At 39.2% G+C, this 18,019-nt stretch overlaps 1 protein-coding gene across 1 annotated transcript; it reads left to right on the forward strand.

Annotated features, from left to right (window-relative positions):
• The first annotated feature begins 63 nt into the window (after positions 1–63).
• psmf1 (proteasome inhibitor subunit 1) lies at positions 64–13,470 on the forward strand. Its single transcript, XM_084929566.1, has 7 exons — positions 64–310; positions 1,510–1,662; positions 2,610–2,692; positions 3,093–3,290; positions 8,749–8,805; positions 10,793–10,954; positions 12,680–13,470. The coding sequence occupies exons 1-7, from the start codon at positions 182–184 to the stop codon at positions 12,729–12,731; spliced, it is 834 nt and encodes a 277-aa protein (XP_084785692.1). The 5' UTR covers positions 64–181; the 3' UTR covers positions 12,732–13,470.
• The last annotated feature ends 4,549 nt before the right edge of the window (positions 13,471–18,019 follow it).

Genomic DNA, 18,019 nt, shown 5'->3' on the forward strand with positions numbered 1-18,019 from the left:
TTGCAGATATGTACCGTTCGGTCAGCTCCCTGGTGCTTTTAAACTGAAAAGCCGGGAAGCGGAAATGGTTCCTGTTGCTTGGCACCGAACTGCAGCTTGACTCAGTGAAGCTGCTACCCAGACTTTCGTTTTCATTTCTTTTGCCTGAAACTGTACCGATGTTGGCAGATTGAAGGAAAACATGGCTGGCTTGGAGGTGTTGTACACCTGTGTCGCAGGTAACATCACCTGCCCGCAGGACGCCGTTGTGTGTTTTGTTCACTGGGAGTTGATAAAGAACGGATACGGGTGCATCGGCTCAGGAGACGAGGTGAGTTCGCTTAGTTTAGCTAAATCTTGTGTTAAATTATCCCACATTATGGCAAAGATAATATTTTTTTTACATAATTCTTACGCCAAATTGAGGAATGCAAATTAAATATTAGCAAAAAGATTCTGTATATGTGGTTTTCGATGTTTTTCAGACCGTAATTCCAATAATTCTTAAAATATCGGTTTTTGCAAGGTAGTTCTGTATGTAATTCTCAACGTACATTAGCTATAGCTTCATAAACAAGCATCACCTCCCGTGTGAAGCTGACGTTAACGTGAAGAATTTAAAAGTGTGAGAAATGCGTTTTAGGTTTCTTTAATCCAACTGTCATGGCTGATATTCAGTTTGACGGCATCTGTTTTAAGAGGGACAGTTTACCAAAACTGTCATGTCATCTTTAGCTGGCTAACCCACTGGGGGCAGTCATCCTGAAACACCACGGGAGTTTATGACACAGATTCGTGTTAGTGTGCAGCCTTGCTATCCTCCACCCTCTCCCATTGTTCATTTTACAGAAATCAACAGGTAATCAGTATTATTTTACAAAATGAAGCATTTATAATGAGATTTAACGTGAAAAGGGAAACGTTTGGCATCTCTGTGTGATTGTTTTATATAAAAACACTCTGGAATGACACCTACCATTTAGTAAAGTGACCCAGTTCCAAATGAGACATTTGTCTTTATTTTGAACATGATGACATGGTGAAAAGGTGTTTTTTCTTTAGATATAAATAATGAGAAATTTTTATGCACCTAAAAAATGAACTCACTCTACTGGATTTTTATGTGTATCATTATCATTATTATATTTATTTTTTCCACGTTCGTTTTTTATTTTATTATGTGGAATTTTTACGTTATTGACCAATGTTGTTTTGTCACATTTTAATTATAGAGTTAGTCTTGTTTATGTTAGCTAGTTTTAGTCTGTTTTACTGCAGCAACACAAGAAAATGCAATTTGTTTACAATTTTTTACAACAATCTTACAACCTTTGTGATGAGATTAGTATATGTCATATCTAATAATAACAGATATTTCTTGCTGTAGTTCTTATGTATTGTTTTGTTATTTGCAGTGAACTGGCCAAATACTGATAACAAATATTGTGAAAAGAAAAAGCAGGTTTCTGATTGAATTGACCCCCTTTGTTTTTATCTGTCTTCACGGCCTCTGTGACCTTCCTGCTCCAGGCCCGCAGCAGTGACAAGAAGTCCGAGCTGCTGCCTGCTGACTGGAGTAACAACAAAGAGCTGTACAGTCTGCGATACAAAGCCAACAACAGTGACACCCAAATGCTCCTCAAGGCAATCACTGTTGATTCCACCTTGATCTTCAATCTGATGGTAAGCACATAAACATTTGAAGGACCGGTCTCAATTAGTTTTCTTGACAATGGCAATTTAAAATAGTGTTTTAAAAATTATGGTAGTGTGTGGGTTTTTCCCTCTATTAATGACAGCAGAAACCTGAAACTTTGCATAATTCCCCTTAACCTCCTAGGACCTGGCGTCCACATATGTGGCCATCACATTTTTGGGTTGTCTAGACCAAAATACTTAATTTTTCTCTACAAGGGCCTGATGTCCACTTACGAGGACGTTATACTGCCACTGTTCAATCAAAGTTTAAAACGAATGTCCTCATATGTGGATCTCGTTTTTCCCAGAAACAAAAAATTAGGTAAAAAAAAAAATAAAAATCTGGTAATTCTTAGTTTTTAAATTCATCAGGTCCCAATCAGCCCAAATAGCAAAGAGAAATTAAAAATGCATGCCATGAAAGAGTTCAGGTCTTAGGAGGTTAAGAAGAAGATTTTTTTCCTCTGGATTATTTTTCATTGGAGCACTGACGTAGACCGACCAGTTTATCCTGCATTTCAGTCCTGATGTAGGGATCCATAAAAAGCCTTAAAAGGAATCAAGTCTGATTTTCTAAGTTTGAATCTTGATGTTCAGAGCAGACATCACTGCAGCCAGGGGTGAGGTCGCAAACACTTTACTTTTAAATTTGTGGGGTTTTTTTCGGTCATTCGAGTTTTTATCGATTAAAATGTTTCGATTAGTTTAGTGTTTAGTTCAGTGAGTTTTAGTTTTTGTCATTCGTATACGGGTCGTATTACTGCACTGTAAGACTGGAGAAATGTAGATCTATGCAAAGATCTGACACACAGTTGCGTAAAATAAGAAAATATGATTTAGGTTCAATTTATTATTTGCTGGTTTGTTGAGATATTATTCTACATGTTAATCTTTCTTTTTAATGGATCGTGTGTGTGTGTGTGTGTGTGTAGAATTCCAGCACACAGCAGGTGTCGGACTTAACGGTGAACATCAACGACCACGTGAACACTGGCCAGCTTCACACATTTGACAGGTTATTTTTTTTTTGAGCTGCTCTACTTTATTAAGCTTTTATTCTGTTGTCTTATGTTGTTCTGATTATTTTAATTGTTGTGTTAGACTTTTGGATCCTGTAAGGGACAAACTTTCCAACTTTAGGAAGAAATGTATAAATAGTAATAAAGTATGCCTCGTACTCAGCCTGCCTTATAAGGTCATCTCAGATTGACACCCACTTGTTGTTGAAATCTTTTATTTGTTGGAAAAAGCCTATTATAAAAAGGTTGTCTGATAGGGAGGGTGGCCTTGAAGGGCAGTTTGTTTGATAACTAAAGATTATTTTGAATTGTGAATCATGCTTAGCAACTCTGGTATAGTCAGAAAATAAACATATAGAGCTGAAAAATAAATGAAGTCATCTCTCTTCTCTGCAGTGTGTTCAAAGATGCAGACAGTTTGTCAGAGAAGGTGAAGACTCAGCTGCTGCCCCCCCAGGACAGACCGACCGGACAGAGAGCAGAGAGGAAGAGTCAGCGGGATGAGGAAGAGGAGGAGCAGAGAAGAAGAGGAGAGGACAGTGACCCCCTCCGTATTCCCAGCAGGAATCCTCGCCAGGGGACACACCCTCACTGGTTGGTGATGATACAAACTGTGCATGCAAAACTTTACAACAAAACTCATAAACTGATCGTTAAATATGTACATTTTACTGTCATGTGTGACACACAGTTATGGTTAGCACATATTTGTAATGTTCCTGGTTTCTCTCTCGTTTGCATTTGTGGAAAAAAGAGGATACTGCCTGAAACTATGAGTCAAATAGAGATAATAACGAATGCCTTGCTTACTAATTTTTCTATATCCACCTACTTTTGCTCATTAATGAGGTTCTTCCACCAGCATAGGATCAAGTAATTAATCTAATGTACATTCATGAAGTTTTAACCTTATATTTGTGGTATTTCTAGTTTTACTCAGGCTGAATATAGTTTAGTCTATTCATTGGCAGTCTGGCCTGTTCAGGTTTTCCTGTTTTGTGTGCATTAATGTGCATTACCCACTCACTTAATAAATTCGAACAGTCTAAAAGTCCAGTTTAACCTTGAACGATTTTAGATTTGTTTGCACTTTGCAGACTTGGAAAGAACTACATGACAGAAAATCAATGAACAACCAACAAGTTGTAATCCTTAACATTTTCATGGCATCAGAGCCTCGTGTTATTAATATTTATGACTGACATTTTGGCATTTGATACACACACACACACCTCTGGATGTGCTGAGATTGTGGCTTGTAATACGTCTAGACGGAGCATCTGTTGGAAAATGAGGACAGAGCTCAGGCTGTGTGTGTGTGTGTGTGTGTGTGTTTTACTCATGTTCAGGGACCTAAATCTGTTTACACATTCCCTTCTGGGGACACAAAGCAAGTTCCCATAAATTAATTATTACAAGGAAAGACTTAGTTTAACGTTCTGGTAAGTGTCCAGGGGATGAATGTGAGTGTAATAAGTGCGTGTGTCTTTGTAACATCCTCTATATCAGTGGTCCCCAACCTTTTTTGCGCCGCGGACCGGTTTATGTCCAACAGTATTTTCACGGACCAGCCTTTAAGGTGTCGCGGATAAATATAACAAAATGAAACCACTACCGGTACCAAAAAAGGAAGATTTATTCATAACACACGGGAAAAGACCCAGGGAAACAGAGTTAACGATAAAATCAATTAAAAAAAGAAAGAGAAAAAAAAAAGATAAAAACCCTGTGGGTTAAGGAGAAGGTTTGAGTAAGGTTAGGGTGAGGCGAGTCAGAGAGCAGTAAGTACAGACACAGTGTTGTAAAGAAAAGAGGTTTGAAGGCTCTTAGTGAAACACTGTAGTCATCACTCTCCTTCTCATATTTGTTCACAGTCCGCAAGCAAGCGGCCATTAGCCAAAACAGGGATGATATACTGCACCTGTCCTGCACTATTACGCTGCACTATTTTATGTAGCTTGCCAAATTACATTAAATAACACGATCCATGGTCGTAGCTATGGACAGTACCAAAGATGGATGGAGCCACTCTCTGGTGTGTTAAGTCTCTTTTGAAACAGACGTGATAAGACCGGAGTGCATCTGACTTACAAGCTGAGGATATTGTCGTCTCACAGGTTAACAACTTGTCATTACCTAGTGAACGTACCCTGGATAATCATCATTTCTGAAAATTTGAATTTCCACAATTTACCAAATACATTCATGTTTTAATCAGTTTGACCTGATTGAGCCGATAAAGGCATCAGAAAGCGTTTGCTGAGGTCAGGGCTGTGACCACGCCTAACTTTTTTGTCTTTGATATTAACTAAGGAGTTTTTTTTCCTTACTGAAAATGGACCTTTGGGCGGCTGACCGTAAGTAAGCACGATTGCTCAGCATATAGTTAAGGCAGGGAGTCTGGGCTACCTTTTGTAACAGATGTCTTGGCATTTTCCTGATGATTCTACACATTTGAAAAACTAAAAACTACTTACGATATGAATTAAGCTCCATTTAAAAATGTTTAAACATATTTTTCTTTGGCGGAAAAGAATGTTTTGGCAACAGCTTTTTTCTGTCTAGAACAGTATTTATTTTAGTCATTCATAGTGACACAAAGCAAAGCCAACACAGGGTAGTTAGATGGTGCTAACTGAATTTAGCTCATCTGTAAAAATCTGCTTAGTGTGTCACAGTAGATGTTATAGTGTAGTCATAGAAAAATGGCAGGTAGATGTAGCAAATAAGCAAAGTTAACTTGGATAAATTGGCTGTCCTTTTTTAAAATTTTATATTGTGAAATAAGATGGAGTGCAACTTATCCATGTTAGCAGGAAGTCATTAGTCAGAATAAAGTAAGAATAAACCAAACAGTCCCTTAGATTAATTTCACTCTAGTCCATCTCTGCAGAGGTGATTCACTACCTGGCTAAGCTTAACTAGTTAACTTTAAGAAACGCCAGTGCATTGGCACATACTGGTGTTTTAATGGGTGATGTTTGATAGAACTATTCAAAAGCTGAAGAGAGCAGGGTTGTTGTTGTTGTTTTTTTTTTAAATTCGTTCATTGTTTATTTATAGTAAACGTGAAAATCTTTAACATCCACTAAAAGTGAGTTTAAATTTAACTTATGGCAGCATTTTCGGATAAAAATGCGTATTTTGTATGGTGATGTTAAATGTGGTAATCCTGGAAATGAAGTCAGTGTAACGTCGTCTGAAGTGATGGAAACATGAGCACATGTGTGTGAGCGACAGCTGCAAGACAGAATCACTCTGACTTTCACTCCTCATCTCATCTCCCCCCTCCTCTTCCTCCCCCGTCCTCTTAGCCATGACCCGCTCAGATGAGATGCGAGATGATGTCAGCACTTTATTGACCTCGCTGCTGTCACCTCCTTGTCCCGAGAGAGGTGCAGACAGAGGGGGAGGGAGATGAGGATGAGAAACGATGACAGATGGGGAGAAAGTAAAAGTTAAGAGGAGAACAGACCAAGATAATGGAGAGAAAGTAAGAAAGCACTCCTGAATCGTTAAGAGAAGATTCGGGAGTAACAATTCAGAGAAACAAGCAGAGTGATGGCAAAAGCAAAAACTGAGTTAAAAGTGAGTAGAAAGAGGAAAGACAAGGGAGGGGGCAGAACCTGAAGACCTGAAGGTTGGATGGATCAGATGTGGGACTCTCCACCAGTCTTACTAGAAGCTGAATCAAGCATGCCTGTGTTTCCATTTTTAAAGTTACTCTTAGAGCAACTGTCTTTTATAAATGACACTAGTCATTGATGATTCTAAGCTGCAGGATCCAGTCAAGTGAAATAATGATTGTAGGATGAATAAAAAAATGAGAATTATAAAATAAATAGATAACATGTTTTTGTTAAGATGGAAACTGTTACCCCCCAAACATCTAGGAAATGTTAGCGAATCAGAATTCGTTTTCAAAAGTTAAACTCGCAGATTCTTAAAATGTGTTGCTTTTTGCGTTGGTTTTTACTGACCACTTAAAGCCCTTTAGACTACAATCAGAAAAGTCCAGCTGGGATTTGAACCAGGAACCTTTCTGTTGTGAGGTGACAGTGCTAACAACTCCTTTACTGTGTCTCCTCAGTCCTTCAGTCTCCCAAAAGCTGACTTCCCAAAGGTTTTCACATTTGGGAAGCCTTTTAAAAAGTAATTTTTTTTTTTGAATTTTTGCATTCTTTTAAATATACCAGAATCAGAATACTTTAATAATCAATAAGGTAACTATGTATGTAAAATAATGAACCAGCTAGCGATTGTCAAATGGACATCAATATTCTGCATTCCAAATGCAATAAAACTAAATTTTCTACATCAACTATCTTCCCAAAGTTGAGCATTTTTAAATTCTGAAAAGAACCAGATTCAGTCGTCTCAAACAAGCCTCGAAAGGGGATGTTCAAATTATATGAGGTCCGTGTATGTGCAATTAAGTACAGCTTTCAGACCACTCTAAATGACAACTGATCTATTTTTTTCTACTCTTGGCTCTAAATGATGTCACTAAGAGAGGATTTCCCTAATATGGTTGTCTCGCACAGCTCTTTTTGGAAATCCACAAAAGTTGATTCTGTTCATCTGGATGTAACGTTTTCAGTGGCAGAAACCTTTTGTTTCGAACAATGGGCTGGGAGATCAGTTAATTGATCATTGATATGCAAATTCACATGACCATTGATCAACAACCACTGATCAAAGCCCGTGATCAATGGCCACTGATTAATGGCCACTGATCAATGGCCACTGATCAATGGCCATGAGTACCATTCACAGAGAGTTGGGGAATGGCTGCGATCACAGCACTGTATGATGGTGAGAGATGTACCCTTAGGCCCCCTCCTTGAGAATTTGCATATTAATGATCAAGGAACTGACCTCCCAGCCCATTGTTCCTTCAGTTATGCTAGTTTAAGTCATTATGCAAATGTACACTTTATAAGGTCGAGGAAACCTGGAGTCAGCTGAGACTGAAGAAGTCACTTGGATGAGTGACGAAACGTTTCTCCCACTGAAAACGTTACGTCCAGATGAACAGAATCAGCTTTTGGGGATTTTCTTCCCTGGATGATTGAGCATCCATCAAGTGTCTTTTTCACCAGAGATTTTTCTTCACGTTTCTCTCTGAGAATCTTCACCTTCTGGTTGTCCTGACAATTTGACTGCCTGAAGTAAGTCCTACTATTATCCCAGAGGACCAAATGAGGAAATGCCGGGGTTTCAGTGCTGGAACTGTCCCACTGATTATCATGGGGAATGTGAGGCGCTTAGTCAGTAATATGGACGAGCTCGGTGAGCTGATTAAGACTCAGAGGGAACACCGTTAGTGGAGTTTGATGTGCTCATTGCAGACGTTGTCATGGCAGCAACCAGAAATGTGGAGGGATTGCACTAGATGTGATTGAAAAGTAGTCTCCTCTCGAACACACTGCTGCGAAGGAGCGTTTCAGTGGCGTGAATATTAAAGTGCATGCTGAATGCATTAACATGCCTGAGAGAGTTCGTCATATCATTGAATTCAGTTTGAATCACCGCACTTGGGATGTCTTCGTCAACTGACGAAGGTCCTCCAAATGACCGTGGCTGTGTGTGGTAAATGGCTATGGATAATTAATGGACCCAGACCATCCTCTGAACCACTTAGCGGACATGCAGCTGAACTCATTTTCCTCACTCTTTTATCTCCTCAGAAACATGGACGCATACAGAAAGGCTTTACCACCTCATAACACATTCGTTTTACATTTAAGCTGCTGATTGTATGATATAAGATTTTTACATTTTTATAATTTTACTTTTATTGTAAGGTGTTTTTATTGTTTTCGCTCTTGCAGTGGTGACACGTTGCTAGCTGTTGTAGTTTGTTTTCCATTGTGAAATGATGTTAGACTGATCCTGTATTTAACTGGTTTTGATGTTTACGTGTGTGTGTGTGTGTGTGTGTGTGTGTGTGTGTGTGTGTGTGTGTGTGTGTGTGTGTGTGTGTGTGTGTGTGTGTGTGTGTGTGTGTGTGTGTGTGTGTGTGTGTGTGTGTGTGTGTGTGTGTGTGCAGGCCCGACCCCATGGTTCCTCCGTTTGCAGCTGGAGGAGCAGATCTGGATCCCTTTGGGTGAGTCTGTCTCTTCCTGTCATGTTTAAATCCTTTAAATCTGTTTATGGAATTCAATCTCAGACATGCATTTAAGCATTCTCCTGGGTTTTCCCTAATCTGGGATTTGAGGATGAACAGTCGGCCCTCACAGCAGCGGACAGCTCTGGATTACTGGTGCGTGTCCAGCTGAAAGCGAAGCTTTAAGCTCAGATGTCAGAGAGTCGCAGAAAAGATGACAAACAAAAGCAGCTGCAGACTCAGAATCTAAGTTTAGTTTTAACATTAATTTTTTATCAGCTCGAGCTTTTCTATTGTGCTAACACAAGCTTTGTATTGAAGTACCTTCCACCAGGACACTTTTTAAATCACTGAAGGTTAATCTGAACCCCTTGTTTCCCCATATGTAGCTTTAAGTATCAGCTTGTCAAAATATCTCACTGTAATGTGGAAGTAAAGCAAAATAATCAAACCCAAGTTTTTGTTGAAAGCTGCCCTTTAATAACTGATTGATATTTTTACCCCAGGAGTATGCAGGCATTACTCTTCTACAATTAGTCCAGGTAGTGGCACCAGTATAAATTTCATAAAGAGAGCTATTGCTTGGCATACAGGGTTCAAAATCAAACATATTTTAGTCTGAAAAAGATATTAACATTTTAAAAGATCTCTACAAGTCGCACTATATATGATTCAGGGACTCTTCGCTTCTATGTAAACATGAAAACCTGGTTAAAACACACCTGTGGTCATAGTTGCTCAATGCTTGTCTTGCTTTGTTGCGCTTTCGTCACGTTTGTAATGTTGGTATGTTTGTGCTTTATGGTTTTTAGAGACTAAATTTAGCCTGTCCAGAAGGCGGCTCATGGCACATTGTTTTTTACAGTATAGATGTTATAAAAGATGAACATGGTTACTGTGACATCACCCACTCTCAAAACCTCACCCTAATTATTTTTGCTGTCAGCACTTGGTGTTGTGTAACCAGATGGGACTAGCAAGGTTAATGAGAGTAACAGACAAATCTGAAGGTAATGGGCGAACACTGGACAGTCCTCTTATTTTTCTTTAAAAGTGACCATAATTTACAAAATGATCTCCCTGTTTTATTAAGTATGACCATGAAATCTACAGGAAAGTGTTTAATGAGGTCTCAGAGTGAGGACCAACAGCCCAGTGCCATTTTCCCACAGACTTCTTTATAACCATCAGGAGTCGTCTCCTTCTGGCCGTTAGAAATAAAGTTTGCTTAAGACACTTTAACATCAACTTCCCTTTTCAGACTCGAACGAAGCAAACATCTCCAAACTGAGTCGCAGCTATTATGTAACTAGTTTTCTTACAGTTTTTAATAATTGCTAAACTCAACCCCACCTTAAGATTTTTCTGGTTCACTTACAAGGTGAGCTTTTGGCCGAGCCCTGCAGAAGAGCCAATAAGTTCCATAAGAGGTTTTTAATGGCAGCCAAGTGATGCAGTATGACCCACAGCACATGTACGCACAATGTAAAAAGGGCAGAGGGCATCCATTTGTATATGTTTTGGGGTTGTGTTGCAAGATGTTATTCCCCCTAAACCTGTGCTTCAAGTACACTGATAAAGTGGGCGTGTTTAAAAACCAACTCAAGGTGGACTTTATTTGTTGTGTTTAGTGTTTATTAGCGTATTGTTCTTTGATTTGATTTCTGTATTGGGGAGCTCTTTATGACGTCTGTTTTTGAAACAGTCTTGTTTGAATGTCGAGCGTGGTGTAAGCTGGATAATACTTTTGAAACCGCCGCTCCGCGGTGGGTGGTTTTTAGCTCCGTCATCATCCATTACAATCATGAAAGTACAACTTGTTTAGGATTTTTTTTATGTTATAATAACATTAATGTTACTTAACTAGTGATTTATTTTTAAACACTTTCAGATAAAACCTGTAGCCTGTTTATCTTTGACAAAGTCAACAAAACCAGCCGACACGTGTCCTTCTCTTGAATCTCTGAACTCCGCCTCCCCTCCTCAGGTCTCGTGGCGGTGGTGGGATGATAGTCGACCCCTTGAGGTCAGGTTATCCTCGCTCTGGCTTTGACCCGTCTAGTGGGATACCAGACATTCTGCCTCCTGGAGCCGTTCCCCCAGGAGCTCGCTTCGATCCGTTTGGACCCGTCGGACGTCACAGACCAGGGTGAGACAGACACACACACACACACACACACACACACACACACACACACACACACACGCCTCCATCTGTCTGCACTAATTCAGGCTGTAACAGCTCCTCAGCTGTGAGGCTCCACTGAACCTCTCAAAGGGTCAAAGACACTTTGAATTTCTGACATAAAATAAGTTCTCAAAAAAAAAGATCTTATCTTTTGACTTGATCAAAAATCCAAATCCAAGAGCAGCATTAAATCAGTCAGTGGTCTTATTAAAAAATAAATAAATGTAATTCTCAGCTGCAGCTTCACCAGATTTAATGCAGCAGAAATGAAACACAACAAAGCTGCACCCATTTTAATCTCAGTAATACCAGATGGCCTCCCCATTTTAGCAATTTAAAGAGTTTTGAGGAGCCACCTTACATAATGGAGGCAGCTCTTGACTCTGTGTCAATCCAAATAAAGGCTTATAATGGTTACAGCATCTTAGATTTATATAATTTACTCCACTGAAAGATACATTCTTCACAGAACAAATGAGAAAATTGAAAGCAGCTTTGAAGCAAATCAAACAGTTGTGTATTTTCTTACGTATTATAGAAACATTTGGTGCCATTTTCAAGATTCATTGGAAAATAAAACTTTGCATGACTATTAGATAATCATGCAAAGTTGCCTTAAAGTTGTTGTTTTTGATATAAACGTGAAGATAATGACAGAAAAAAAGTATATTAGTCACCTTCCAGCCTCATTTATAGACACAGATTTTAGTGACTCTGTAACTAAATAGACTGATAAACCAGATTTAATAAATAAGTAAAGGTTGCCTGTTGTCCTGGAAAAAAAACAAAACGTCTTAGTTCTGTAGTAAGATTGTGTGTTTAAAGTTCCAGTCGCTCGGTGTCAGTCCAACAGCCGCGACCGTCCAGCTCAAGTTCCTGCTGGAGAGACAGAGGAGTCCCCAGCAGCATTTTCAGCAAATGCAATGAAGCAAAGCAAAATCGCCTGCTTGGCATTTATCTAGCTCCAAACTGATGTAGATGAAACTGACAAATGAGACAACCATAAGGAAAATGCCTCTGTTTGCAGCCTTAAGTGCTGTGAGTGTGCAGAAATGCATACACAGTTTTTCAGTCTGCTTCTGTTATGAATTTCATCTGCTTTTCAGCCCAAAATAAAGGACAGGAAGCACTAAAGACGGTTTAATTGTTAGAGCCTCTGCTTTGTGTTGTGAACAACTGAAATCAGTGCAACAAGAACTTTTGTGCTTTCCAGGTTGACTGTGCGTTATCTTGAATTATAAAGGAGACACACCAAAATCTTTTCCAAATAAAATAGCAAAAATCAGTCCAACAGCAGGCAGTGGACTCCACTAATCATTGGCAGCCAGTGTATTTGCTCCATTACCTAACCCTGCCTTGCAGGCCTCAGCCTGAACACCAGGAGTCAAAATACAAATAAGACAAAATATAAAATATGACAGTATATAAAATATGACCATGGTGAATGGGCCAGCACCTTTTTATTCAGTTGAGCACTTGGTTACTCCTCATTCACCAAATCACACACACATTCATACAGCACTTTTATCTATGTCCAATCTGTGCACTCACATTCACACTCACACTCGATCCTTGCCCAAGTAGACTTAAGACGTGTGCACAGCAGGAGTCAGGGATCGAACCACCCACCTTCCACTGGCTACAGTAACAACAGCTCTGTGTGTTTCTCTTGTTTTTGTTTTTTAGGCCAGATCCAGACCACATGCCCCCTCCTGGCTACGATGACATGTTCATGTAGTACCCTGGATTGTTTCCCGTTTTTCTACTTCCTGTTTGCTATTTACATCAGCATCTTTTCCTCCAGCCGATAGCAGCCGCCTTCTCCTCTCTGAGGGTTTGGTTTCATCCGTGTTTGTGGCCTGAAGATTTTCATTTTTCTCTTTTTGAGAAGGAGGGTTTGTTTACTGATTGCTCATTTCATATGAATTAAATCTTTTGGATGCAAACTGACATAACAAAAACCCAGTTACTGCTGTCTCAAATATCCATGACTTTGAAATGAAAAAGTTGCTCCAATGTAAAAGAGCCCCTAAAAGAACAATGCCATACAGATGAAGGTTGCGCATAATAAACTCATATTTTGTCTTTTATACTGACATCTGAACATTGCTGAGCAGTATTATTTTGTGAAGTAATGAGGTGACATTTGGCTGCAGGGCGAGATCTGCGAGTCTGGAGATTACTGCATAAATGAAAAATCTCACCTTTGATCAACAGAACCACCGAGATGCTTAAATCTAAAAACACGTACGAGTGAAAACCCCTCTCTCTGCCCTTTGCTTCCTAAATAATAGATCCCATCAAACTCCATCTACCAGTTTATTAATAAAAGAGTGCTTCTTCTTTTTCATTTTTGATGTGAAAATATTAAAGAACACTGAAACATGGTTCTTTATTTGTGTTTAGATTGTTGTCAACTGAACAAGTCTATTTAATGATCTCAGTAATATATACTGAATAAAAACCCTTTGACGAGATGCTCTGGTTTTTGTTACTGAACTTTTTTTTTCTATAAACTGCACATCAAAGATGGACATACCCACTGTTGCATCCTCTACAGTAGCTACTGTGTTGGTACCTGACAGTAATCAGGAATTTGGGTTTTGGTCATGTTTTTTTTTAACTTACCAATTAGTGCGAGCTAGCTTGGCCACCTAAAACTGTACAGGTGCATTCACAGAGAAACACAGTCTGACTCATAGTGTAAAATTACTCACCAAAACTGGATCACAGGTACCTTGGACAGGCTGTAGTACAAGTAACTATACAGCAAATCATATTATTGGTAATAAAATGTTCTCAGAGGCACCAACAGCACAATCGGGATCTTAAGGTCGAGATCCATGTCTGTCGACTCGACCAAAGCAGCCATAGCCTAAATTTAAGTTTTAATCATTTTAATAATAATGCGTTCACAAATCAAAGAAGGTAAACCGCATTCATGGAGTCTAAAACAGTTTCAATGTCAGGCTGTAAAATTGTTTATTTTAGTTGTAAGGTTGGATACTTTCACGTGGGAGACCGTGGATGCTGACTCACCGTTGAAGCAGCCTCAAGTGGCCAGCAGAGGAACTGCAGTTGTGGCACTGACACTTAATTTCCAACCTCTGAGCTGTTAAACATCAGTATTAGCATACTGACATTAGCATTCAGTTTAACAGAGGCTCTGTCACCGTGGTTGCAGACTGAGATGACGTTTCTCTTCAGCATCAGATCGTGGAGCTTAAACAGCTTGTTATAAACTCTGTGTTTTCAGGCCTTTTCTGTCTCACACTGTGTGCCTTTTTTTTAAATCTTCTAACAAGCACCTGAGAGAGCACTGCTGTGACCAGAGCATCAGCTTCCTGTGCTATATTTACCTCTCAGCACTCCCTCGGCAGAGGACTGGAGATGGCTGTTTGTCGCCTGCCTGCAGGGGAAATAACAGCTTGTTGAGCTGAAACTAATGAACAATACAGAGCTAAAGAGGAAGTTTGTGGACCAACTTTTTCTTACAGTGCTGGTTTCTTGAAGAGAAAAAAGGCCTGTAAAGAAAATGATTCATGGCTAACATGTAAGGTGAAAAGCTGATGAAGACCAGTGGCTCTAGAACCACACAAGGCTCATTTCTCATCACACGTGGCTCCCTGTGTCTCTATGTGATAGACAGGTCACCTGTGCATGGTGTACCCTACCTTTTGCCCAGCAGCCCTGGATGAACTGATTAATATTTTGGATATTTTGTTATTCTAAATAACCCTGGCAGTAAGGAATATTTTTTATTCAATTCTGGAAACAAACACAGGGAGCAGAGAATCACAGTGATGTCACTCCTGGTTTTCCTTAAAATTCTTGTAGCAGTATTTTGAACTAACTGTAACTATCCAATGGTCGTGTTTTTTTAATAAATAAAGGCATGAATAAGCTTCCTGCTGGGATCGCACTGGAACGTGTATCTGTCTGAGATGACAAAAAGATGAGATAAGATAACCTTTATTGGTCCCACACGTGGGAAATTTGTTTTGTTACAGCAGAAAGTGGACAGTGCAGAGTTACATAGAAAAATTAGAAGAAAAAACCCCCACTGGAATAAGATAAGAATAAGATACTGTACACAACTGTACACAATAGAATAAAATAGAATACAAATGCTATATACAATTGAGTATAATACAATGATGCCAGAAAGAGTAAAATGATTTGGTTACAGCCCTACTATGGTCAGTGAAACTTTGATCACGCTAACATTTATCACATGGATTCAGGCTGTAGATTCAAGTTGCAACTGTGCATCTTTGTTTTAAACATGTCTCTCTTTAATTGAAGGAAATTGTGTTGCATCCAGACTTCCAGTTTTTCAGGCCAGGATCAAAGTCGTTTGTGAGACAGCCAAATGAATCTGGGTGTCGTTAGCATAGCTTTGATAAGTGGCCTTGTATTCTTGAATGATTTTCCTTTAAAGAAAGCATGCAAAGACAACAGAGGCTCAAGGACTGATCTTTGGGGGACTCCACACAGTATTAGGGTTTTCTCTTATTCATAAGTAGAGAACATAATAATCATTATGAGGCCCAAATATGTTTCTAGCTTCATGCAGATTTTTTGTGGACCAAAACTTGCTCAAACAAACTGCAGCTCCTCTAATGACCACGTGAGGCTGTCACTAAAAGTGAGTCATACCCATGTTTAAATATCCAAAATCACAGCAGCAGCCCTTGTTGTTGTTGTTGTTTACAGCTGCCAGCTACAAAAATAATTTTGAGATCAAAGGATTGTTTCTCTCTTCAAAACAAATGTGAGGTGTATTATATTTTATTTAGGTTTAAAATTAGGGGTCTGAGTGTCCTCACGTTCACTGCTTGGAGTCCCTGAACTGGATTTCGTTTGATGTTTGTGCATTTGGGGTATTTTTAAAGAAATTCTCTGATGCTTTCAGAGGTAAATGTTCTCACACATCAAGAAGAAGTTTGTGCTCGAGTACTGATGAGTATTTGTGTGTGTGTTTGTGCAGCACTCATTCAGCACTAATTAGCAGCTCTCGTGTGTGCATTGTATCCATGTTGTTTGTGGAAACATCACGCTAACCAAGCTAGCTAAGCACTCAACTGACTTGGAAAAGCCAACACAGGCATGGCTGCATGCTGTTCTTTTAAAATATAAAACTGAGTTTACCCATTTGAGCTCATTAGAGTTTGGACTGTGAGGTATGTTGCTCTAAGATGTTGTCAGCACACAGTTTCCTCCATGCTTTGACTTCCTCCTCTTTAAAATTCATAAAAAGAACAGTCTGTTTCCATTTATTTCAGGATATTTTAAAAGTTATAGTTTTAGTTTAACACCACATAAACAGCCTTTATGTTTTGCTTTGTTAGTATGTAAATGGAAGCCAGAAGAGGACAGTAAAAAAAAAGAGTGAGTGGGAGTGACAGGGACATAAATCAGTGTCTGAAAATCAAAACACAGCTCAGTCAGATTCATCTGATGTTTCTCCTATTAAATTTAATGAGAGGTTCTGTGTGAGGCATACTTACCTTTAGATCGTCAGGGGGTCTTTACTAATGCTCCTGTGTGGGTAGAAAGATAGGCAAGATTCTCATTTTGTCTTGTGGAAAACAGTAATCTGTGACATTTATGAGTCATGCTGACTGGGGATTTATCTGACTCCAGAGCAGGAACACTTAACAAACAGAGAAATAATAAAAGGGACAAGAAACAAAAACAAGAGGAGACAAAAAAAGACATCATGCAGCTTTAAGAAAAAAGAACTCAGTTTAAAGACTGACAGTAATAACAATGAGACAGAGTCCTGGAGACAGACTAGAACATAGAATTTAATGCTAAAGAGCAAAGTCAGTTTTTAAAAATCTAAAAATAAGTCACAACCAGCTCAGCCGGGACACTCGGACACTTGAAGGGCGGAGTTTAAATATGAAAACCACTGCAGTGGTTAGATCTGCAGGCGTTTCAGTTAAGCTCCTATTGCTTACTTACCATTACAGTGTAGATGTTGATTGCATAGCTTTACAACAATAACACAATTTGAGTTTAAACTGGTTCCCCTAAGGCCTTCTATTTTGTTTTTATATAGCCAGGGTTTATCTGCATGATATCATATCCTTTTGTGAGATGAGTAATGATTAACAAAAAATATTTTTTGCAGCTTTTCCCAGAGAGCTGATGTGAAGCCTCCACCATTTGTGATACTGTTTATACTATGATGATGATGATGATGTGTGGGTCTTTAAAAAGCTGCAACCTTCAAAGGTGTAAAGTTAAGCCAAGATGGAGAAACAGAAACTGCAGAGGAGGCCACTGGAGGCTGGCTGTAAAAGCAGGTCAGTCCCAGCAAACTCAAAACATCGAACCCTACAGCAGAAATAATCAGGTTCATAAAAGTGCTTCAGTGTCTATACCTATTTTCTAACTACCTGACAACTGTATGAGTCACAATTATTTTATTTTGACATTCTTAACAGGAGCCACACATTTGAATTTTATAAGGACTTGAACGTTTGCACTGCACATGCTCACACAGGCAGCTGTAGCTGATAGCTGTCTGCCAGGCTTCACCTCAGCTCATTCATCTCATACCTCAGTTTTAGTCAGTAAAATTTGGGGATTTTATTAATCTGTGACTATTAAACAGCATGCCGGTGCCTTGGCCACAGCTTCCAGGTTAGAAAAGTGAAGCTGGTGCATAGCTGCCTTAAACTGAGATTCTTTCTGATGGTCAGCAGGACATGGCTTTTCAGATTTTCCTATCGTTTCTTCTGTTCTATCCTATTGAATGCAATCATGCAAATTTAGCAAATCATGGTCTTAAAGTAAAAGACGAGTAGAAAGTGGGGTTTACTCTTACTCAGGGACAGCTCAAGCCCTCATCAGGTCTGATTTCAGAACTATGTGATAGTAACTGACAAAACATCCAAGACAGGATTTCACAAACCGTGTGGATGCGTCATGGTGGCTTCATCCATCTTTCACATACAGTCTATATCTGATACTCACCAGTGTGTAAGGTTGCTGTTATGTTTGATTTAAATAAGT

The sequence above is a fragment of the Perissodus microlepis genome, chromosome 5 (genome assembly GCF_051167445.1).
Source record: "Perissodus microlepis isolate ML-2025 ecotype Zambia chromosome 5, ASM5116744v1, whole genome shotgun sequence".
Lineage (NCBI taxonomy): Eukaryota > Metazoa > Chordata > Actinopteri > Cichliformes > Cichlidae > Perissodus > Perissodus microlepis.

What these genes read in the sequence shown, in the direction of transcription:
- psmf1 (XM_084929566.1), top strand. Translation starts at nt 182, where the DNA reads ATGGCTGGCTTGGAGGTGTTGTACACCTGTGTCGCAGGTAACATCACC. An exon ending in CCTTGATCTTCAATCTGATG is followed by an intron (nt 1,663 to 2,609) that starts GTAAGCACATAA and finishes GTGTGTGTGTAG; the next exon opens with AATTCCAGCACACAGCAGGT. An exon ending in GCAGATCTGGATCCCTTTGG is followed by an intron (nt 8,806 to 10,792) that starts GTGAGTCTGTCT and finishes TCCCCTCCTCAG; the next exon opens with GTCTCGTGGCGGTGGTGGGA.